The sequence below is a fragment of the Cricetulus griseus genome, chromosome 5 (genome assembly GCF_003668045.3).
Source record: "Cricetulus griseus strain 17A/GY chromosome 5, alternate assembly CriGri-PICRH-1.0, whole genome shotgun sequence".
Classification (NCBI taxonomy): Eukaryota; Metazoa; Chordata; class Mammalia; order Rodentia; family Cricetidae; genus Cricetulus; species Cricetulus griseus.
Genome location: NC_048598.1, coordinates 160,936,341 through 160,960,193, shown reverse-complemented (window position 1 = coordinate 160,960,193; position 23,853 = coordinate 160,936,341). Strand labels below are relative to the sequence as shown.

Below are 23,853 nucleotides of genomic sequence, written 5' to 3'. Positions count from 1 at the left end.
TTTTATTTTGTAATAATATAAAACAACATTTCATGTATCTTTTCCCCAGTTTCATAAATGGTAGTCTCTGACAGAATTCTAAAACAAGACATGGATGTTGCTGTGACCAAGATGCCAAATGTTTCCACCCCCTCAGTCATTCCTCATGTTATACTATTACAGCCAAACCAACTTTCCTTCACCTCTGCCACCTCCTTAAGCAAGGCAGCCACCACCACTCTCTTCTCTACTTGTATAGCTCTGTCATTTCAAGGATGTTATATGAATAAAACCTAATAGCATATAACTTTTTGTGAAAAAAAATCTCAGCATATTCTGTGAAAATTCATCCAGGTTGCTGTGTGTATACTCTGTTTACATTTTAATTGCTGAGTATTATTCCATGATACAAATATACTGCATGATGTTTAACCATTTAGCTATAATGTCTGTAGAGTTATTTCCAGAGTTTTGTAGTATACAAATTATAGTATAAATATTTGCATTTATGTTTTATGTGAGCATGATTCTCCACTTTTTTACAAGAAATTCCCAGGGATTTGGCTGCCAAATCATAGGATAGCTACATGCTCAGTTTTCTAAGAAACTGCCCAACTTCTCTCTCCAGTGGCAATGTCATTTTATATTCCTACATGTACATAGTATGAGTGGTCTCACTTCTCAACACCCTAAACAGCATATGATGTCACTGTTTCCCGTGTGTCTGTGTCTGTGTGTCAAGGTTGGGACTATTCTGAGGGCTGTATAGCTCTCTCACTGAGTGTTTAGTTTCCACGACCCTGGTGACTGACATGAGAAATACCTTGATCATTCACAAGCAGGTTCACTCTGTACATAAAGATCTAGGTAACACCTCCTCATTTTCCATAAAGAACAGGCTCGATGTACAGGGAGTTTCTATGTGACATTTGTACACTGCACACCTGGCAGATCTTGCAAGCATGTGCATCACCAAACACCCCTGCTAAATGAACACTCTGTAAGGAAAATCAGTTCCTGCCAGTGTCACAATGTGTTTTCCAGGGTTCTATAGCAGCCACGTTTCTGTCCTGCCTCACAGCAACTCCAGCATGAGGACTGCTTCTACAGTATAATAAATCCAGATAGCAGTAGTTTTGTTTTTACTACTTAGAAAAATTGTACATTTTGTTCTTCTACCAACTATTCTTTAAACCTTAAAATACTTTCTCTAGCTAGGAAAAAAAAGTGTACCACTGTAACTGGTTCCTTTATAACACTTAATTGTACATAGCAGATTCTCCAAAAAAACATAAATGGTCACTTGTCTAACGCCCTCAACTAATTGCCCACCAGAGTTCACCACAGTGCATAAATATTTCTTTGCATGTAACTGTGTTAAATACCACGTGTAGTGGTGACCACTCAGCATTGGCCCGGTCTAAGATTCTCTGGCATGCCTGTCTGAAGTCTCAGGTACTGTTAATGGTTTGTGATTAGAGAAGAAAGGGGCAGCATTGTCTAGGGAATACCTGGAAAAACACTTTCTTGAAGACTTTTGATGTAGACATAAAATATAAAATATTCTTGGCAGTTATTGATAAAAATACTCATTGTTTTCTGTACATAAAAAATGAATAAAAGCTGCTGAAGACTATTGAATTTTAAAGGCAATTTTTCAAGTAAGTGAGTCTTGGCCAATGGTTTTTTATTATTTTTAACAAATTATGAGAATTCAAATAACCATACTATTAAAGTATCTTAAAAGAAAAAAAATGACCTAATAGTAGAAAAAGATAGAAGTAAAATATTAGACATCTACTCTTCTAGACAAGGACTTGAAGTTCCAAAATAGATTATGTGAGTAAATGACAGTGAATTGTAAGTGTTGACATTGACAGTGTAATATAAATGGACCAGAGATTTGGTGCCATAAGGATAAGTTAATTGCAATGGGTCTAGCCCAGATGCAACATAGTTCATAGCTTGGATTCAAAGAGTTCATCAGTGTATACTGATTATAACAAGCTATTGAAGGTCTATTTGCTATTGTTTTTATTGTTGTTACTAAAATTTTGATTTAAGGTATGTAATTTTCAAACTTAAAGGTATTTTAGTATTTATAGGATGTATTGAAATAAGTATATTAAGAATGCTAAGTGAGTTAGAATAGTTTGCACACAATATCAAAAGCCACGAAGAAAAACTGATTGGACCTCTACCATTTAATTTACATTCTAAGACAAGACATAATAGATTAAGCAGTATTATCAATAAATTCTTATGTATTTATATATGTTTGAATTGTGTCCCCTAAATTCATGTGTGTTTCCTACATGTAACCAGTCTGAAAGTAGTAAGAAAGCCACTGAGTACAGCCTTCTAGAACCAAAGTCACCTACATTCGATCCAAGCTTTGACGTTTGTTAGCTGTGAAACTAGATTATTATCCTATAGTGTCCACCCAACAACACTTTAGTAAAGAATGAACTTGACAATGTAAAGTATAGTAACATAAATCATAGTGTTGGAAATGCCTTTGAAAAGATCTTTGAAAATCTTTGAAAAGATTGATATACAATAACTAAATTTGAAAAATAATAAATTTTATATTTTTAAGAATATAACCTGATATATTATGTTTATCTAGGAATCATTACAATAAATATGACAATGAACATGTCCATCACACAAAAGTCGATTAGCTGGCCTTCTCCATCCCCCTTTATTATTCAGCTGGCTGAGGCCATTTTCTCTACCTAAATAGAAACCATGGTTACAGAGGGAGGAGATCTTCAAATGCTGGTCTTTGGCAGTATTTTATCCTCAGCATTTGATGGAGAGTGGCAGCAGTAGCAGTTGGCTCCCTCGAGTGTTATAATTCTCGTTCAAGTCCCAGATAGCAGGACTCTTAGCCCTGTGTATCTGTTAGGCATGCCTAGGAAGTCAGGAATCCCGAGCCCTTGTTAGAATCCAGAGTTATAGCTTCTGGCCTTGGAGTGACTGAGACCCCTACTTTAAAGATTTGACAGGCCTCTGGAACCTTTTCAGCAACCGTAGCCTACTTCTCCATTTGCCTTAACTTTCCACTGTTTCTCCTCTTCCCTCTACTGCCACTATTCTTTGCTTCCCTGGGCCACATTCGTGACTTCTACAGCTGTATCTTACTGTGGTAGCTTTACCACAGGCATGACTTCACACAAGGCAGATACTGCCAGCCTTTGCTGGCACTACTACTGTTCCTGCTGCTGTTGCTGCTGCTGAAGTTGCGTGTCTGGAGGCTCTTCCTCTTTGTAGCTGGCCATCCTGCAGCGTTTGCAACTCAGCATGCCAACTCCCCCTCCTGCTCTGCCTCTGTCACGCAGCCAGCTGCTTTACAGTTTCTGTGGCTCAGAGTACTGGCTAGTCCCCTGTCAACACTCTACTGTCTCTACTGCAGTAACACTCTAGTACCTGCCCTTTCTTTCTTCTTGTTAATAGTTAGACATGCTCAACTAAAAGTAGGTGACCTAATATTATAACATCAGTGGAGACAGGGTGAGAAGTTGTTTTCTGACCAGCTTATAAGATGAACTAAACAGTCCACTTAGCTAGTCAAAATCAAGATGTTTGCACGAATCACAGCAAACATCTCAAAGCAAAGGAAGGCTTGTGTTTATACCTAGCGTGATTTTTTTTCACAGATCTCTGAGATCCCTGTGCTTAGATGAAAATGGCCTTAATGTCATCTAAAGTTCTCTAAAAACTGTGATATCAAAACTGTGTTTGCACAAAAACAGCAGTAGCCTTTTCTTTAAATTTTCTATCCCATGTGTGAATTATTCAGAATTCTTTTGCTCATTGACAGGATAGTGAGTGGTACTTGGGAGATAATCTTACTAGACTGACTGTATTAGTTATTTTGTGCCATTGTGACAGAATACCTAACAAACAGTGGACCTGAACTTTGAGGGGCTCATGGACTCTACACTGACAGCTGGGGATCCTGCATGGGACCGAGCCCATTTTCATTTTTAACCATTGCGCTTCATAGAGCTCAAAGACAATACATAATTAACTTAAAGCCATTTCTAAAGAGAGATTGAAGCCAATGTTATGCATTTTATGGGCTCTGTTACCCAGCAAGTCACCAGAGCTGTGTTCTGATGAGTTGAAGGGCATCTTGGAAATTCACAAAAGGAATGCAAAAGAGATTGGAATTAAAAAGACCTGGAGATGACTCCATTTCTGCCAATGCCTGGCTCTGTTCGTTGGGCTGTGTATTTAACCATCTTTTACTGTGTTCTGGTCTGGGTTTTTGTGTTTGTTTGTTCTAGGGTTTCTGGTTTCATTTAGGTTTTTTGTTTGTTTGTGTTTTTTTGTTTTTTGTTTTTTGTTTTGTTGTTGTTGTTGTTGTTCTTGAGACAAGGTCTCTCATTTCCAGGCTGGCCTCAAACTCATGAAAATCCTGTTTCCTGTTTATCCCTAGTACACAAATGGACTTTGGGAGCCCACTCCACATAGAGAGATACTCTGTCAGCCTAGACGCTAAGCTGGGGGTCTAAGCCCTGCTCCAAATGCTATGACAGACTTTGAAGATTCCCCCATGGAAGGCCTCACCCTCCCTGGGGAGCAGAAAGGGAATGGGATAGGGGTTTAGTGGGGGGCAGGAGAGGAGGGGAGGGAGAGAGAACTGGGATTGACCTATAAAACAAGCTTGTTTCTAATTTAAAATTGGTCTAATTACAATTATAAAAATAAAAAATAATAATTTCCTATCATCCAACAAAGAAAGAGAGAAAGAAAGAAAAGAAAATCCTGTTTCAGCCAGCCAAGTGCAGGCATCCACCGCCATGCAGAGTACAGTATGCCATTTGAATGTATGTTTTCCCCTCTACCACATAGCACTGATACGAATCTTAAATGATATAAAGAATGGAGGTATATTAAGTGCTTAAATAATGGACAAGGACTCTCCTACATAAATGTAGTTAGTTCCCAAGGGAAAAGATCCCCCCCCCCCGTAGAAAATATACTCAAATAAATAGTTTTCTATATACCAAGTAGCTAGTGGTCATTCCATGGCGAACTGAGACTATATTAAGGATAATTTTGATCAGAAGACATCATGGGGTAAATTGGGATCATAGCACATTTGTCAAGTGTTTTCTTTGAGAGCAATTTATACTGTTACTGATATTCTGATATTCTCTCTCCTTTTTTAATTGATGTTTTCTTATGTCTTTTATTTAAAATATATTTTTTTTCCTTAGGGGGAATTTGTTGCCTGTCTTCTTTCCCTGTTACGACAAATGACAGATAGACATTATCAACAACTTCTTAATAGTTTCAACACTAAGGAAGAGCTACGGGTAAGAGATGTTTACATTTTTTTCTCTCCTTTTACTTTCTCTTGTCCTTACTCCTTACTGTTCAGAAGGTTCTTTGGCAATTGTTTTACCTCTTTCCATTAAGTTCTGGTTTTTCTCAGTTTGGTAATAGATCTTTTTTCTGTATTGACTCTCGAGATTTCTTTTACTTAAACAAAGCTATTAACCATTATTTTGGAGAAAGACATCAGATTTTAATCACATCTCATCAAAGTGTGAAAACTAGAAACAGATTAATAGAAGTAGGAAGGCAAAGTGAATAAAGTAGCTCTAGTATGTGGACCAGAAATGTTACCTTAGTAGACCACAGGGGAGAAGACTCACACAGATTGGCTGGTCTCCTCCTGTAAGGAGGAGAAATTTTGGCTGCAATTCTGTGAGTAGAAACATAGAATCATTTAGAGTGACAAGTACACAGAGGGTCTGAACACTTACCTGCTCACGGTAGGAAAATCTGTGTATCAAAAGGAAGAGAGTGGGCTAATTAACTTTTAAAATTAACTACCTAAAGTAACTTTGCATAAGAAGACTGTGGTTTCATGTCTCTAGTTTTCCCAAAAGAAGGCTACATTTTTGTATATAGCCTGGGAATTAAAAAATATAGAAGCATAAATTGAAAGACGTTATTAGTTTAATGCAGGTATTGTGTTTAATGCTTACTATTCATATTGACAACAAAGCAAATGGAAATAATGAGTGAATGTTTCATGTGGGTTTTACTTCAGTCAAATGGCACCATGTCTCAAAGAACATATAATTTCCTCTGCAAAGTGGCCTGGCCTTCAAACCAGAATTATTTAAGGATACTAGTTCTTAATCTGTTGTCCAGAAAATATAGACCAGGAATGTCATACATAGAAAGCCCACATCCTGACATTAGAGATATGACCAGGCACAAGACATCTTGTTGCTCTGGGGGAGGGGGAGAATTGCCATTTGTTCTGAACACCTTGACTGATGAGCATACAGGGCAAGCACACATAATACTATACAATAAGTAGGACTTGCTGTCAACCCAGACACAAGCCAACAGGAACACTTTCTAAGGGAGGTGTTGGATGAGAATATATATTAATTAGCTCATCATTAAACTTGTGCTTGAGCTGCAGACAGAGCTTGCCCAACATTCAAATGTCCATTTCCCAGCACTGTAAAATGAATGAACAAATGAATGCAATGTCACTTCAGTGACCTGACATAGCACATACCTCATTAGTCTATCTTTTTAACAGTTATTGGAACCTGGATATTTTTGTTTGTTTATGTGGCTTTCTCCAGATACTGGGTTTTAAATTATTTGATATTTAAAGCTCTGGTTGGTTCATTGCTCTGAGTTCACATCCCTAGGCATTCAAGCAATATATGTTCGCTATTTGATGGAACATAAAGCCTTTAGAAGCAGCATCATAAAACATAAAAATCTGGGAGTGGATATGTTTTGAGGGCATGGATGGTTTTAAGAAGGGAGAAATGTGATCCCATTTGTCTGGTTGCACAACTGAAAATGGATTAGCCAAGGTCCAAATAGGAGACAGAACCATGTAAAGAATTTGATATAGTAATCTAAGCTAGAAATGACTGTGACATGTGTCAGTTAGCTTTAGCTGTCCACTTCATACAACCAAGAGTCACCTAGGAAGTGGGAGCCTCAGTTGAGGAGGTGGCTGGATCATATTGCCTGTGGTCAGTGTCTGTGAGGCATTTTTCAAGTTTTGAATTGGTGGAGGAGGGCCAAGCCCACTGTGAGTAGTGCTTTCTCTTGGCAGGTAGGCCTGGGTTGTATAAGAAAGGTGAGTGAAGAAGCCAGAGGGAGGGAGCCAGAGAGAATGTTCCTCTGTTGGTTTCTGCTTCCAAGCCCTACCTTGAGTTCCTGTCACAGTTCCGCTTGATGACAGACTATAGCACGTAAACTAAAACAAACCCTTTCCTCTCCAAATTACTTCTGGTCATGGTTTTTTATCACAGCAACGGAAAGCATACTAGGACAGCCTGAAACAGAGACATTCACAGAGTCTGAGTCTTAGTAAAGTTGGGAACTTGAATTAATAGGACTAGATGACCCCCCCAAAAAAAAAGAGTGAAAAAATGAGATCTCTCCAACCCTTAAAACTTTTTAAAGGTAAAGGCGGGGGGGGGGTAACTAGAGAAATGGCTCAGATGTTCAGAGCACACACAGCTCCTCAAAGGAATTGAGTTCGATTCCCATCAGCTCACAACTGCCTGTAAGTAACTCCAGCTCAAGAGGATCTGATTCCCTCCTCTTGTCTCAGTGGGAACCTACACACACACACACACACACATACACACACACAAATAAAAATTTTCAAATCTTAAAGTATTTTTTTAATTAAAAAAAAGTGAAGTTGGGGAGGAGTTGACGCTTCCCAAGCTTTGCAACCACTAGGTAGTTGTTGGTACCTTTCACTGCATAGGGATATAAAAGGTGTAGATGTGCAGGTTTGGAAGCAAGATAAATCAGACTTTAGTCTGAGTTTAGTTACTTAAGAGATATGGAAACTGAGGTGCTTAGTAGACAATATCTAAAGTTCAAGAAAGACAGCAGAACTGCAGGTATAGATATGGGAACTGTCATCCTATAAGTAAGTGATATTCCAAGAGTAAATGTGAACACTCAGGAGCATGGACAGCTAAAAGGGTCTTCTAGAGTCAGAAGTATTAAGGAGTGAAGTATAGGGGAATCATGAGAAAGTCCGCTTCAGAAACCTGATATGGTGCATAATACTGTACGTTATACTGTAGCCTGCCAGTAAGATCTGCAGGAGAATGCAGCATCTCCTGTAGAGAAATAAATAATTCAGGTGAGATTTTTGATGCCAAATGGCTTATAAAATTAAAGCGTTTTAGAGCCGTTGTAGATTTTGATATCACAATAAAGACCTAAAGACCTCTAACAATAAACATGGTATGTAGATTTAAGTATGAAGCAAGCACCATTCCTGTAAGTGATTAACGTTAACTCATTTACTTCTCTAAAGGAAAGTATGAGGTAGGACCAGTTATTGTATTACAGATGTCAATTATTTGATTCAATAAACATTTACTGAGTACATTGACTAGACAGTAGGTATATCAAAGATAATCAAATAATCTTGTGTTGGTAGTAGATAGGTCACTGTTACATCCTTCAATAATAATCACTGCTGGAAGAGGTATGACAATGAACCAGATCCAAACCTTGGAAGCTTAGGTGTTCCTAGGGATTGGCAGATTAGGCTCATGGCCAAATATAGCCTACTGCTTACTTTTATGAATAATTTTATTGAACACACGTACACATTATTGTGATGAATACTTGGGCTTCTCTTTAGATCATATAAACTTTTCACCTTTTACCCAACTAATGTGGTCTAATGTGGTTTCTTTCTTTTTTTTTTTTTTTTTTTTTTTTTTTTTTGGTTTTTTGAGACAGGGTTTCTCTGTGGCTTTGAAGGCTGACCTGGAACTAGCTCTTGTAGACCAGGCTGGCCTCGAACTCACAGAGATCCACGTGCCTCTGCCTCCCAAGTGCTGGGATTAAAGGCGTGCGCCACCAACGCCCAGCTTTAATGTGGTTTCTATAAACAATAATGGCCAACAGTTAGGGAATTGCTCCTACTCCCCAATCTTGAAGCAGGAATGTGGCTGAACCCTCTTCAGCTGTTATGTTTCATCTTCCATATCTCTAAAGTTGGTTGATGCCATTATTTCCAGTTAATTGGGAAAGCTAGGAATCTCGTGAATGTCCATAGCTCCTTGCTCAGACAGCTAAGCACAGTGTTTCCTTGAATGTCAGTAAACCAGTCTTTGCTCTCAAGCTACTGAAAAATTCCTTTGTCACCTCTTTAAACATACTAAAGTGCTTCTAGTCCCAGAAAGGAAATGTCTCAGGCCAAATTAGTAAACAGAGGTTCTACATTTAGGTTTGAAATTCAACTAAGTAGCTATAGGGCAAGTGTCAAATTAACATAATGCTGTTTGATGAAAAAGAATACCAATGTTTGATTGTTTGCTAAAAGTCCCAAGTAACTCACAGTTTTCAAAGAGGCTTAACAGAAGTCAGCTTCCTGACTTAATCCATCTTCTGTTGCTGTAAAAGAATGCCTGAAACTGAATAACTGAGAAAGATGTTTATTTTGATTCATGGATCTGGAAGTCATATTGCTGAGTTGTAGGAGGCGCACACTTGAAATTGATAATGACAAATTATGTGCTTAATTTTAATGGATACTTTTGCTAATCCTTATTCCTGGTGTCCCTTCTTTTCATGCCAGTCAGAAAATGATATGTATTAGCTTTTCCTAAATGGTTCTCCAAATCAAACTGAATTTCAGAAGAATGCAGTTCTCAAGTAACAGCTGAGGCTAATGGTTTTCAGCTCCATTTGTGCCTAAAGAAGCTGGATGCCTGTGGGGTTATTGTTGAAGTGACTCCTAGTTTTTTGTTTTTTGTTTTTTTTTAACACATGCCATTTCTTCTTGGGCCTCAGGTACTTGTGTGTGAGTGGTATGAGTCACCGTGTCAGTACACAAGTGTGTGGGAGGGAGCAGAGTCCTAAGGGCTGGTAGCCTATACTGTTTAAATGTTTTCTTCAGTAGGATATTACCTTTTTTTTTAATGAACAAAAGCAGTTACTAGGTAGTGATTAAGTATTTTTTTTTCTCTTTCTACAGTCAGTAGTGTTTTGTTATACACCCACCTTGTACTGGGGCCTAAAGTTTTGTCCATATCATTGGCATTTCATATATAGCACTGAAACTCTAGCTCTTTGTCGATTCTGACCTTTCATAATGAGCACAGGGATCCTGATGTAGGCATGAGATTATACACACTCAGAAACTTTCCGTTGTCTACATAATAACTTTCAAAATAGATCAGATCTAACCTCTCCAGTCTATGTTGTTTCTTATGACAGGATCATGTCACAAGGCTGGCCTAGGACTTGCTACTTATCCCAGGTTGGCCTGAAACGTGCTAGGTATCCCAGGCTGATATTAATCTCATTGTTCTCTTTCCAAAACCTCCTATGTATTGAGATTGTAGATGGCTGCACCACCACAACTGCCCTTAATTCAAGTTTAAACATTTCAACAATTCCCATTATTGACTGGACCAAGTGCAGTATCTTTATCACAGTGTCAGTCTTCTGTCCACCTTCCAACCTTATCTCCCGCCCATATCTAAACACCTTTCATTGCAGACATTTAAATTATGTATTCCTAGCAAAGCATGTATATCACTTGTAATACCTCTGTTTCACTTTGGTTTTGTTTTCTATCTAAAATTCCTACTCTGTGGTTCAGTCTTCACAGAAGACATCCACCCTGTCCAATGTGCTGGTTCATTATGCTTGTATTTTCAATGTCTGTTGGTCACTTGAGTGGCAACCATGTCATTGTGTCCTAAGCACAGAGCCTGGAACCTAAATCTGTGTTTAGTAAATGAATGCTCTTATCCAGTCTCTGCATTAACAAGCCATCTCCTCCCTTACAATTGTTTTGACTTCTTCTTTGCATATATTGGTTGCAGAACAATGCTCCTACCACTCTCCAGCATTGAAGAGTATATGAGAGATATTTTGCATGACATATTTCAAGATTCCACTTTGACAGTGCAAATGTTAATAGGATAAATGCTACTAATGATCCTTAATTGAATTCAGATCTGGTATCAAGGCTGTTACACATTTGAGAGTTGTAGCAAATGTGTAGAGTAGCATGTGACTGCATATGGCCCTCTTCAGAACACCTTCCAGTTTTACCAAGTGTCCAGTATTAACTCTGGGTCTTGTGTCTGCCTAGTCCTTGCTCTGCCACTAAGATACATTCCCAGCTCTGCAGATGATCTGGCCTCCAGTAGATAGATACCTTAGGCGAATGTGTACTTCCAGTGACTGCAGAAATGCACAAGATCCACACAGCCATTTAAGAACAGGTGATCTAGTGGGACTGTTTCCACATATTGCATACCATATACCAACATATGTGTGCTGATGCCAAAAAAGCTGAAATTGATTTATGTCAAAATATTTGTGGGCTTGACTGAAGCCTTTAGAATGTGTAAAAAGAAATGCACACACACATAAACACACACACACAGGAAAGCTACCACATGGTTCTTGGTTTTTGACAGTCTTCTGATGTTTTGAGTGACAGTCATAATCTTTTATTCAGGCAGCTTACATGTTTAACATGATGTGTTGGTAGATTTGTAGACACAAACCTTGTGTTTGCAGTTGCTTTTATTTCTGAACATTCTACCTTTGCCTTCTATCAGATTGATAGAGAAATATATTTTCTTAGACTCACTTGAGATTACAAGGAATAAAGCTTTTAAGTTTGCTAGTTGATTATTGAAGCTAGACTTGTTTGGGATAGGCCTCCTTTTTACTAAAAAGCTCCAGTTCTTTCATGGCATGTGCTCTGGTCCCTCCTGTCCGCCCTTTAAGTATCCTGTAATATTTGGGATCCTATCTCTTTCAATGCTTAAACAAGTGCCAATTCCGTGTCGGGCGATTGATATTTCCAAGGCTGACAACAGTTCTGAGTCAAAAGTATGTGTTCCCACCAAAAAGATGGTAACTATATAAGGCAAAGCATGTGCTTAACTTCTGGGGCAAGTTTTCTATCTCGTCTCCAGGACCTACGTATGTAGAGCTTATGAAGTTAACTGAAAAAATGATTTGCCCTGTTCCTGAGAAGGATGAGGGGGCAGTGGGCTGGGCTGGGAAGAATTCAAGGTCCCTTCTGTTGCTGGGATCTGCCATTGACTCCCTTCTCCAAAGATACTTTGAGACTGGCTACTACAGTGCTGTCAGTGTGTATGCTGGCAGTTATGATAAATCAATAAAACTGCTTCTTCCTCTTTTTCCAGGATTTCCTACTGCAGATATTTACTGTGTTCCGAATTTTGATACGCCCAGAGATGTTCCCTAAGGACTGGACCGTCATGCGCCTGGTAGCTAACAAGTAAGAATTTTCAGTTAATAACTGCATTTCAACCTGCAAGGGAAAAGGATGATCTAGAATGTTCTTTGTAGTATCAACACAAGTTAAAACCTCTCCATTCTAAGGTTCTTTTTCTTTACCTCCAAATCAACTTTTCACTTTTTTTAACAATATAACTAATTGTCTTGAGTTGTTATTTACTCTGACAATATTAATGTCTTTTAAGAATTAAACAATATAGCTGGGCATGTTAGCACACATCTTTAATCCCAGTACCTGGGAGGCATTGGCTGTCACTACCCTGTGAGTTTGAGCTCAGCCTGGTCTGTAGAGCAGAGAGTGAGTCCCAGGACAGCCAAGGCTTTTATACAGAGAAACCATGCCTCAAAAACCAAACAAATAGAAAAAGAGAGAGAATCGAACAACATAACAGCGTGGCAGCTCACACCTGTAATCCTAGCATTTAAGAGGCACAGGAACCAAGATTTGGGCACAGTCAGAATGACAGCATCATTCTGTTCCTATAAAGTTCAAAGGCTGTGGACTTCTCTGCTTTCTCAGCTTCCCACACCCCTTAGTCTCAGAAGAGAATGAAGGTGAACTTTAGTACAGGGTCTTGATCTTCACTTTCAAAATTGTTATTTAGCTCATTTGGTTAATATTCTCTTGCCATCTGCCATTCTCCAAATGCCAGCACCCACATACTTAAGGTGAAGGTGAGACTCTCTACACATCTACCCTAGGCCAAAGTCTCCATCTGTCCCCCAAGACGTGCAGGTATGATGATGGTGAGAGCTCCAGGAACACAGGATTCAGTTTTGATTAGTTATGCTTAGTATGGCTTCTGCTTCAGGATACATTTATAGACTTGGAGGTGTTAAAATAATGTGTTAAAAACTTGTGAAGTAACAAATAGTGTCATGTGGCATGTTCTATTTTACATAAGCACTGAGCAGCTTCTCCACTTTGAAGACTAATTGAGACTAGCGAAATCACTCTTTAGAATTCGGCATATGTATTTTGATATCCGAGAAGGAACCAAGTGTCGGCTTCTCTGGGTGTCTGTATGCTTCAGGTTTAAGGTGGAGCTGTTGTGCATTTGCCCTAAATTACTAAAGATTCAAGATACCCAGAAAGGTGGATGAAGTGATCTGGGGAACCAGACAGGAAGGAGTCCGGTTGCCCACAGCAGCAACATAACAAAATAGCAGCCTCTGGTCATTTTGCTGGCTCCATGTGCAGAGTGACATTGGCCTCAAGTAAAAGTTTCAGTGGCAGACCATCAACCTGCACATGAATCTAAGGTTTTCTTCCTTAAGTATACAGGCTTTGTGCTTGAGCTTGCTGGAAACCATGGCAACAGCATGGCTTTTTGGTATTAAATACCATCTCTATCCAGACCCCTACTACATTCAGAGGCTTTCATGGCCACATTAGCTGGTATCAGACTAAAAGTGCATATTCTACTTTTGTATAAAAATAATACTCAAGACTTCTGTGGACAGTGTTAACCAGGTAAGAACAATTTTGGTTAGAGATGAGATATGTATAATATGTTTAAAATAGAGATTCCTCCCATAGTAAACCCAAGCCCTTACTAAACACAGTGATGTCATATTGTCACCTAGGCTAGTGCTGGTAGCAGTCTGGACCTGCTTTTCCCTGGCAATGGCTGATGGCTACATACCCAGCCTCGCTAATAGACAGGACTTCAAGTGGGAGCAGACTGCTTCCCCGTGCTCTTGTCTATCTCCTCACTCTGGTTGTTTCTCTTAATCACAGTAGCCACTTCCTATTCAAATTAGGAAACCATATGTGAAGTGCCTTGCTTTATAAATATAATTCAGTCCATACATTTGCCCTGAAAGATATTAAAGTTATTTAAAATATTTTTAAGCGTATACACTGAAAGAAAAGGTTGCACTTTGCTAACTGTTATATTGGCTTATAAGAATACCTGTCTTCAAAGTTCACCACCTGTCTCCCATGCTGCTAACTTTCTTAGATGAACATTTGATGAAGGCCTCTCAAAGGGTCATTTTAACTCACATTCCAACTCTCATTAGCCTTAGCTGAGAAGTCACCATCGCTCTACCCTTGAACATAGCCATGTTGCCTTTCCCTCAAAAGTAATAGTCTTTTATGTGTTCATCATTCCTGTTTTCACGGGAATCATACACCTCTAACTATCATCCTTTGCTGTGTTGTCTTGGTCCTATCACTCTTCCTCTAAAAGCTGTGTCCAGATGCCTGACTCCTTGTACAGGTTTTGTTTATTGGCACCTGTCTGGTCATTTTGAAATACAGCAGATATAGCAGGTCTCAATTGCATGAGGACTGGAATTTGGCCCTCCATCTTGCACAGCTACCCTGTGCTCCTTGTAAGTACCTGGTAGATGTTTCTGATAAGGATAACCACTCTTCCAGCCCAGGAAAAAGGAACATAAGGATGTTGAAAACTAAGAACCAAAAATACAGGACACATTGACAGAAGTTTCTCTCCACCTCCTTCCCATACACATTGTGAAGTAAAGTACAAAAATAAAGTCTCAGCTTTCTAGAAGATAAGCTTATACCACACTTGTCTGTTGAGGGAAGTTGGGGCTCTTCACTTGCAATCTCAGGTCCTTGTTTTGTGTTTCTTGTGCATATGTTGGCTTCAGATAACATACAATAATCAACTTAACTTTCAAATGAGTAATGCAGATATAAATCTCTCTCTCATACTGTGTGTGTGTGTGTGTGTGTGTGTGTGTGTGTGTGTGTGTCACATGTGTGTGAGCACGTCTGGATGAACTCATAGGAATGCCCTAGTGGAATAGTACTCATGGGTCTAAAAGTAAACTTGACACCGATGCATTATTGCTGGGTGTGGATAGAGAGACAAAAGAGAAAGAAGAGAAAGGAGGATGGATCTTCCTTTGGAGGGTGGCTTGGACAGGTGGGTATCGATGAAGGTAATATCAAGATTGATTGAGGCAAGGATGATGATGCCTTCAGGTGACTGGATATGGGTGGAAAGAAGGAGAAATGATTAATGATGGTCCTTAGGTTTGGAGCCTAAGCAAAAGGACCAGTCATGGTACCAATCAGTTAAGTGGAAAAATACAGAGAGGAGGCATTCACAGAGTGAGAGGTAGGAAGAAGTCTGTGACAAATGTAAGTTCAAAGAGCTGTTAGTGTCCAGGTTGATGCTTGCCATTCTAGTATTCAGGATTCTGAGACAGGAGAATAGCAAGAAAGGCCTGAACTACCTAGTGAATTCCAGGAAACCCTGAGGTACAGAGTGAAACCCTGTCTCAGAAAACAAGCAAGATGCTTTTAGATACCCAAATGGACATTAAAATGAGGAAGTAGCTGGACAAAGGGAAAAGTTGGGACTAGAGTTGTCCCTCTATGTGGCACAGCCATGGTTAGGATCTTAGGCCAGGGAACAGAAAGAGAACTCCCAGGAAGAAAATGTATGCCCTGAAAACAAAAAGCCTTAGGACTGAGGCTGGGCGTGCCATCATTCAGAGGTCAGGCAGTGAGCCAATGCAGAGAAGCCAGGGGCCTGACACCCTGGAAAGAAAACACTTCAGGGAAGAGTAGCTAGAACTGTGGACCAGCAATTAACTCTGGGAGGTGGCACTGCTGTCAGTACCAGTGACCTTGACAAGTGCTGTCTCCATATGGAATGGTGGAGATAAGAGTTTGAAGAGGGTGAATTCAAGAGCAGAGCCCGGTGAAGGAATGGAAAACAGTAATTATGGGCAGATCTTTTGAAGAGTTTTGCTATAAACGGGAACCAAAAATTACTGCTATCTCTGGAAGGAGTTTTGAGGGTGAGGATTTGTTTTCAAATTCAGAATACTCTAACATGTGGATGCCCTAGCAAATACATAAATGTTGATATTAAGGAAAACGGCAATTAAAGGAACAGTGTTGAAAGTGGGTGTGACACTGTGTGCATTATTACTGGATGTACCAGTCCCATCCCTGCTATACCTGTTTGCAACAACCTTACGCATGAAAATCAGTCCACCATGAAAGTGTACTGTGATCATTGCACACTGTTTTGTGTGAAGACTTCCCTAAGATGAAGGAAGCTGAGCAACTTAGAGTAGTGCTGACTGAATTCAAGTAGAACACTGGCAGCTTGTCCACAGTCACAGGAAGAAGGCAGAGTTAGGTGGTGCCCTGGAAAGCTTGGGGAGTCTGCCAAGCATCCACTAGCACAACTAGTATTGCTGTTTTTATTAAGTGTGGTTATCCTTAAAGTACCGTTGGTGAGTGAGAGGACTAAGCCACTGATTTTTACCAAAACTATACGTTACTATGATGTGTGCCCAATTTAAATGTTACTGCAAATATTTATGCAATTTCTGCTTGCACACTGCATATCTTGGTGAGTTGTGAGCAGCTGGGAGGGAAACCAGGTACTTGAAGGAAATGGTGTTAAGGTTTGGGCCAAGTAGGTTAAAACAGAGATGACTGTAAGACTGATGCTGTAGTTCACTGACGGAAGATGAAGGTCACTCCTTTTCCTGGTTTCCTGATATGATTGTGACCCCCTCTACCTGGGTCAGCGATGCTGAATAACTTCAGTCTGATCTGTAAGTATTATGCGGCATGGACAAACACAGGGATAAGGCTACCATCATTGGTATAGGCTAGGTCCAGTGCAGATAGGAGGACCAAAGTCCCTACTGTCGCTGAACTCTAACTTCTAACCCCTCTGTCTTCTGCCTGTAACACCAATCCTTCCTGCAAGAGAGGACAGTCATATGAGCCAGAATTACCTGTCTCAGCCACAGTAGGTGCTCACCAGGCCACAGGTGGTGGTGAGGGCTGGTATCTGTTTGTCCTTCGGGTGATTCTCATGCATGCTGGAGCTTCCGAACTCCCAGCTTAGATCCATTCATTTTAATTCCCCTGACAACTGTTCATGATGCTCATCTGCCCTAAGCGTCTTTCTGTGGATTTATGCTGTCCCCAATTAATGCTCCAAGTTAAAGGGAAGTTATATTCTAGGTTTGTTTTGTTAGTTTTTCAGTGCATATGCATCAGGATTAGCTGTGCATGGTGGTGAACACCTTTTATTCCAGCACTTGGGAGACAGAGGTAGTCAGATGTCTATGAGTTCAAGACAAGTCATAGTGAATTCCAGAACAGCCAGGACTACTTAGTGGGACCCTACCTCAAAAAAGCGGGGAAAAGGGAGAAAGAAAGAAATCCATGTTATTGATAGTCAAGTTTCTTACACTGCAGAGTCTACAGGGTATTTCTCTTAGTCTGTGTGTGATTGCTTGAGCAGATCCCAGTCTTAGGAGATGAGCTTTCTATGGAGTGAGAAAACAAGAAACTAGGGACGAGAGTTGATTGAAGAAATTCTTAATCGCAGAATGAGAGAACAGCTGGAACACCCAAAGCCATAAATTGATTTCCCTGTGCCCCAGTTCTTCTTTCTGGATTAGATTTCATCGTTCTGTGCCCATGGGGATTGTCATTGTCAGAGCAATCCTCTGCCCACATTGTCTGTGGAAGTTTGTAATCTGGCCATTTTGGTAGCAAATTGCAAACTTTTCTCACCTATTGAGGTGAGAGCATTTGAGATCAGAAATAGTCCTGTGTTCTGAAACTGAAGAAAAGAATGAAGCCAGAAGAGCCATGTGGCTTTAAATAACAGGAACAAGTGAAGAAATTCCTCCAACTCCAAGTATTCAGCACAATAGAACAATGAGATATGAATTCCTCTAGCTAGCTTGTGGACTTTGTTTTGGGAAGCTATGGTGAGTTCAAGTCCCTGTGATGAGCTAGGAAGCATAAATGGCAAGCATATAAAGTAGTCTTTCTAGGAGCCTTCTAGCCTTGAGAAGTCCTGCTTTGAGTTCCTACTCTTTGTCATATTAAATACACTAAACAGATCGGTATGCCATATTAGATACCTTCACTGAGGAAAAAATTCTACTTAGCAGCTTTTGAACTTGTTTGGGAATTCTTACAAGGGTGCCAATACATTTAAACTGTGCTATTGGCACCCATAAACTCATAGGGAGTGGCATTATTAGGAGTAGTGGCTTTGTCAGAGTAGATGTGGCCTTGTCAGATGAATTGTGTGTCACTGTGGGGGTGGGCTTTGAGGTCTCCTTTGCTCAAGCTTTGCTCAGTAAGACACTCAGACCACTTCCTGTTGCCTGAAAGTCAAAATGCAGGACTCTTATCTCTGTCTCCAACACCATGTCTGCCTGCAGGTCACCATGTCAAGCCATGATGATAATGGACTAAATCTCTGAAAATGTAAGCCACCAAATTAAATGCTCCCTTTTATGAAAGTTGCTATGGTTTTAGTGTCTCTTCACAGCAATAAAAACTAACTAAGAGCCAGGCGGTGGTGGCACACGCCTTTAATCCCAGCACTCGGGAGGCAAAGGCAGGTGGATCTCTGTGAGTTTGAGACCAGCGTGGTCTACAAGAGCTAGTTCCAGGACAGCCTCCAAAGCCACAGGGAAACCCTGTCTCGGGAAAAAAAAAAAAAACTAACTAAGAAAGTAACCTATTGTTTTTAATTTAATAAAAACTGCATTAATATTAAATTAAGCAGTTAATGAAGTTAGACCCTGTGAGCAAGTGATCATATCTTGGTCCTTATTTCATAGTTCTAATATGGTATTGTGACATTTTTCTCAGCCTTTAGAATTTTCCAGACTCACTGAAAAGACTGTATCCTGTGCCTCTGTAACAGGAGAACAGGCAGCTCAGATAAGGAGCCAAGATTATCAGTCTAGCAACAAGACTCCATGCTGCACTGCATGCAGACCTTAACACTGTTCAAATCCCAGTCAGGAGTCTGAAGTAGCAGAACTTGTTCGGATGCTTTTCTGACTCTGGATTCTCTGGAGCAGTGGTTCTCAACCTATGAGTTACAATTCCTTCTGTAGTTGAATATCAGGTATCTTGCATATCAGATATTTACATTATAAGAGTAGCAATATGAAGGAGTAATGAAATAATTTTATGTCTGGGAGTTACCAAAACTTGGAGAACTGTATAAAAGGGTCATAGTTTGGGGAAGGTTGAGAACCACTGCCATAGAACCTTGCTCTTCAAAGATATTTTGCAGACAAGAGTATCACCATCACTTGGAGCTTATTAGAGATACAGACTTCCCAGAACTACACCAGGCTGCCTGACTCATTGTCTGAATGTTAATTAGGTTACCAGGTACCCTCTGAAGTATGGGAAGCATGGTGCTGGTCTAGAATGGTGGCTCTCTAGTCCAGGTGTACCAAAAATACCCTGGAAGCTCTGCAAACCCAGGTGTCCTCTGCACATTACAATCTCCAGCGGGAAGCCCAGCTGTCTGTGATTTTAACATGTCAATGGTTGTAGTACCAAGATATAGAGGTGCCCTGTTAATTATCACTGCATGCAGCAGATTCATGCAGCCATGAATATTATGTGTTTATGACTCAGTGTCTTAGTTAAGGTTTTTATTGCTGTGAAGAGACACCATGACCATGACAATTCTTATAAAAGGAAAACATTTAATTGAAGCTGCTTACAGTTTCAGAGGTTCAGTCCATTATCATCATGGTGGAACATGGTAGCATGAAGGCAGACATGGTGCTCGAACTGAGATTCTCACATCTTGCAGGCAACAGGAAGTCCACTAACTCACTGGGCAGTATCCTAAGATTGGAAAACTCAAAGCCCACCTCCACAGTGACATACTTCCTCCAGCAAGGCCATACCTACTCCAGCAAGGCCACACCTCCTAATGGTGCCACTCCGTATGAGATTATAGGTACCAATTACATTAAACTATCAGATTCTGCTCCCCATAAGCTTGTAAAATAACAATATCCTAATGCAAGTTCAATTTCAAAAGTCCCCATAGTCTATCAGTTTCAACAATGCTTTAAAGTTCAAAATCTCTTCTGAGAGTCATGCAATCCATTAACTGTAATTCCAAATAAAATCAAAATCAAAATCAAAACACAGATCACATACTTCCCATGTATAATGGCACAGGATTTATATTACCATTCCAAAATGTAGGGAAGGAAGCCTAGCAAGGAAATACTGGACCAAAGCAAGGCGAAAAACACCTTGGTAAACTTTAAACTCTGCATGGAAACACTTTTCAGATCCCCAGCTCCTTTCAGCTTTGTTGACTGCATCACACTTTTTTCTCTTGAGCTAGTTCCACTCCCTGTTAGCAGCTCTCCTCAGTAGGTATCTCATGGCTGTGGCATCTTCAACATCTTGGGTTCTCCAAGGCAATCCAGGCCTCAACTTCACAACTTCATGCAATGGCCTCTCTACTAGTACTTCACCCAGAGACACCCTGACACATGCCTGGCCTCAGAGGCTGTCCTTAGGCATAAAGGCAACTTCTATAGCCCCTTTCTTCTATCCTTAACTCTAAAGCCAGAACCACGTGGCTGAAGTTGCCAAGTTCTGCTGCTTAATGGGGCTGGAACATGGCCCCTTGTTTAATTTATTTTCACCAGCGTTCTGTTTCCCTTTGCTGCCTAGGCTTGGCTGTCCTTGAACGTGATCTTTAAACCAGGCTGGCCTCAAACTCAGCTTTTGCCTTCCCAGTGCTGGGATTAAAGGAGTGCCCCCACCACACTAAGGTCGAAGCTTTTCTTAAATTCCTTTTCACAAATTGGAAACTTAGCTGGGTGATATCTGCCTGCCTCTGAATTGCTGGCATTAAAAGCATACACCACCCATTATGTTGGAAGTCTAGCTGGGTGGGATCTTTCCCTGGGGTCACCACTCCCTTTATTTCATTTCTTAATCCATTTGTCTCCTTGAACACAGGATTCAGCTCCATTCCACCAACTGGTGCTCATTTTCTCCTCAAAATTTACTTTTTGTAATTTACCCTGCTCAGCTTGCTCCCTGTCATCATGAATCTTCATTATATTCACCACTAATAGCCACAGAAAGCAGTCTATACTAGGCTGTTTTTATATTTCTTCTGTCAATAGAATTAATCCAAAACTCTTCATTTTAGCCACAGGCAAACTCTTCAGACAAAGGCAAAAAGCAGTCACTTTCTTCACCGTAATAACACAAGAATGATCTCTATGCACAAACTAAAATTCTTCTCCTCTGAAACTTCTTGACTGAGCCCCCCAAGCATCCAAATAACTCTTAGCACCTCTGTCTTCTTCCATGCTCCTACTAGTATGGCCCATTTAAAAAGCATTCCACTCCTTTCATAACCCAAAGTACCAAAGTCCAAATTCCCCCAAACACATAGTCAAGCCCATCACAATTCCGTTAGTCCCTGGTACCAACTTCTGTCTTAGTTACGGTTTTTATTGCTGTGAAGAGACGCCATGACCATGGCAACTCTTATAAAGGAAAACATTTAATTGAGGTGGCTTGCATATAGGTTCAGTCCATTATCGTCATGGCTAGGAGCATGGCAGCATGTAGGCAAATGTGGTGCTGGAGTTGAGAGTCCTACATCTTGCAAGCAAGAGGAAGTCACCAACACACTGGGTAGTATCCTGAGCATAGGAAACCCCAAAGCCTGCCCCCACAGTGACACACTTCCTCCAGCAAGGCCATACTCATTCCAACAAAGCCACACCTCCTAAAAGTGCCATTCCCTTTGAGATTATGGGGGTCAGTTACATTCAAACTATCACACTTAGCAGTTAAACAATTCAGTAATTGTTCTATTCTGTGGAATTGCTTTTCTCAACTGGAAATTTGAGTTAGTGAGCCTCTTTCCATGGCCATAGGCCCAATTGTAAAAATATCAAATATGCTAAACTTCATTAATAGTAGAGGTTCTTGCTTCCAAGTAATAATCCAAGCTAGGCTCAAGGGCCTAAAGGTGGATTTCTATGTGATGAACAGGGGTAGAAGGACTATGCATTTTTCTGTTGAACATCAAGCAGAGTTTGTGCTTATCTTTTTTGCTGTTGTTTTTGGTGGGAGGGTTTGTTTTGTTTTTTAAGATTTATTACTTGATTATGTATACAGTGCCTTGCCTAAATATATGCCTGCATGCCAGAAGAAGACACCAGGTCTCATTATAGATAGTTGTGAGCCACCATTTGGTTGCTGGAAATTGAACTCAGGACCTCTGGAAAAGCAGCCAGTGTTCTTAACCTCTGAGCCATTTCTTCAGCCCCTGTGCTTATCTTTTAAGAATAAAAAAGGTTTAGGCAGGGAGATGACTCATTGAAAAATAGTACTTGCTACACTGCCATATGGGCCTGATGTCATGTTTCTAGACTCCCATAAAAGATGTGGGTGAATGTAGATCCTATTGTGAAGAAGACAGAGATAAAAGAATGGCTGAAACTTGCTAGCCAGCAGCCTAGCTAAAAATCAGCAATCTTTAAGTTGGGGGAGGGACTTTTTCTCAAGGGAATAAGGATGAGAATGATAGATTAAAAACAGCTGATATCTGACTCTGACCCCTGCACACACACAGAGAGATGGATGTGTGCACACACAGAGTACATATTTACTTATTTTGGCTGGCAGGATTTTTACAGTTCATTTGTTTACCCATTTGACTGACTGACTGACTGACTGACTGACTGACTCCCTAGGCCCTTGTGAATACTAAGCACACATTCTGCCCCCAACTGCATCTTTGGGCCTCCAAAACTTCCCTCATTAACCCTAGAATCCCAGTGATCTACACAATAGATGAAGAGTCATGTCTTAACCTGGTAGCATTTCCTCTTCTGAGAATAAAGGTTTGCATTCATGGGGTAAAATCTTTGGGGAACCTCAATGATTTCTTCATTTATTATCATTGTTTTGGGGATGATCTATGCAAGCAACCACACCATCATCTGAGGTACATCCTCTCTAGTGTGGAATTGGCTTATGTCTGTCTGCCATGGGGAGCTGATGAAAACAAAGCAATTCTCTTTTACAGGTTTATCTTATACTTAACTTTGGTAACAAACTCTTTGAAAGGTACCATGACTTGTGCAAAAATGTGTGTACTTGTAAACAGGGCCCCTTGGGTGCTCATGAAATGGTGGTTTGCTTTTCTTTACCTTGAATGTCCACATTCAACCATCTAACCCTTGGCCTTGGTAATGTTTCCATGCCTGGCAAGCAAGATGCATAGTGAGTTTCCCGGGTAAGAGCAGTAATGAACCATTATATCCTCCAGAGACCATAGATATTATTCTAGTTAATAATAATAAGTATTCTTCGGATCTGTATTTTTCCAGTAGCATAACCACAGAGTGAAGCTGGTGGGTATTTTATCTTACTTTGCCCTTTACCTCTTCAGTTCCGACTCCCATGATGAGAGCTGGGGCCTCATCACATCCTAATGCAGCATTTCGTATTCATCTAAGAAAAGACCAAGCAGTTTAAGAAATTAACCATTTGTACCCCAGTGCTCATAACAGCTAAAGTGGTAGCACGTTTCAACATTTAATAAACAAATTACAAACACTTTTAAATTTGAATATTTATACCCTGCTAGCTATCAAATGAGTAGATTTGGAATGAACTACAGAACTCTATTTAGAAATACGCATGAATACTCAGTAAATCCTTCCTTCTTAATGTCTCAAGCAAGATAAATATAGCTGTATTTA

The 23,853-nt window shown here is 40.2% G+C and overlaps 1 protein-coding gene across 7 annotated transcripts in view; it reads left to right on the top strand.

Annotated features, from left to right (window-relative positions):
* The window catches only part of Dock4 (dedicator of cytokinesis 4), a 392,331-nt gene that overhangs the window by 294,757 nt on the left and 73,721 nt on the right, over window positions 1-23,853 (top strand). For all 7 annotated transcript variants that reach the window (XM_027419722.2, XM_027419723.2, XM_027419721.2 and 4 more), the window contains 2 exons: window positions 5,211-5,309; window positions 12,198-12,292. In XM_027419722.2, coding sequence (XP_027275523.1) covers window positions 5,211-5,309; window positions 12,198-12,292 — 194 coding nt within the window. The remainder of the gene's footprint in view (window positions 1-5,210; window positions 5,310-12,197; window positions 12,293-23,853) is intronic.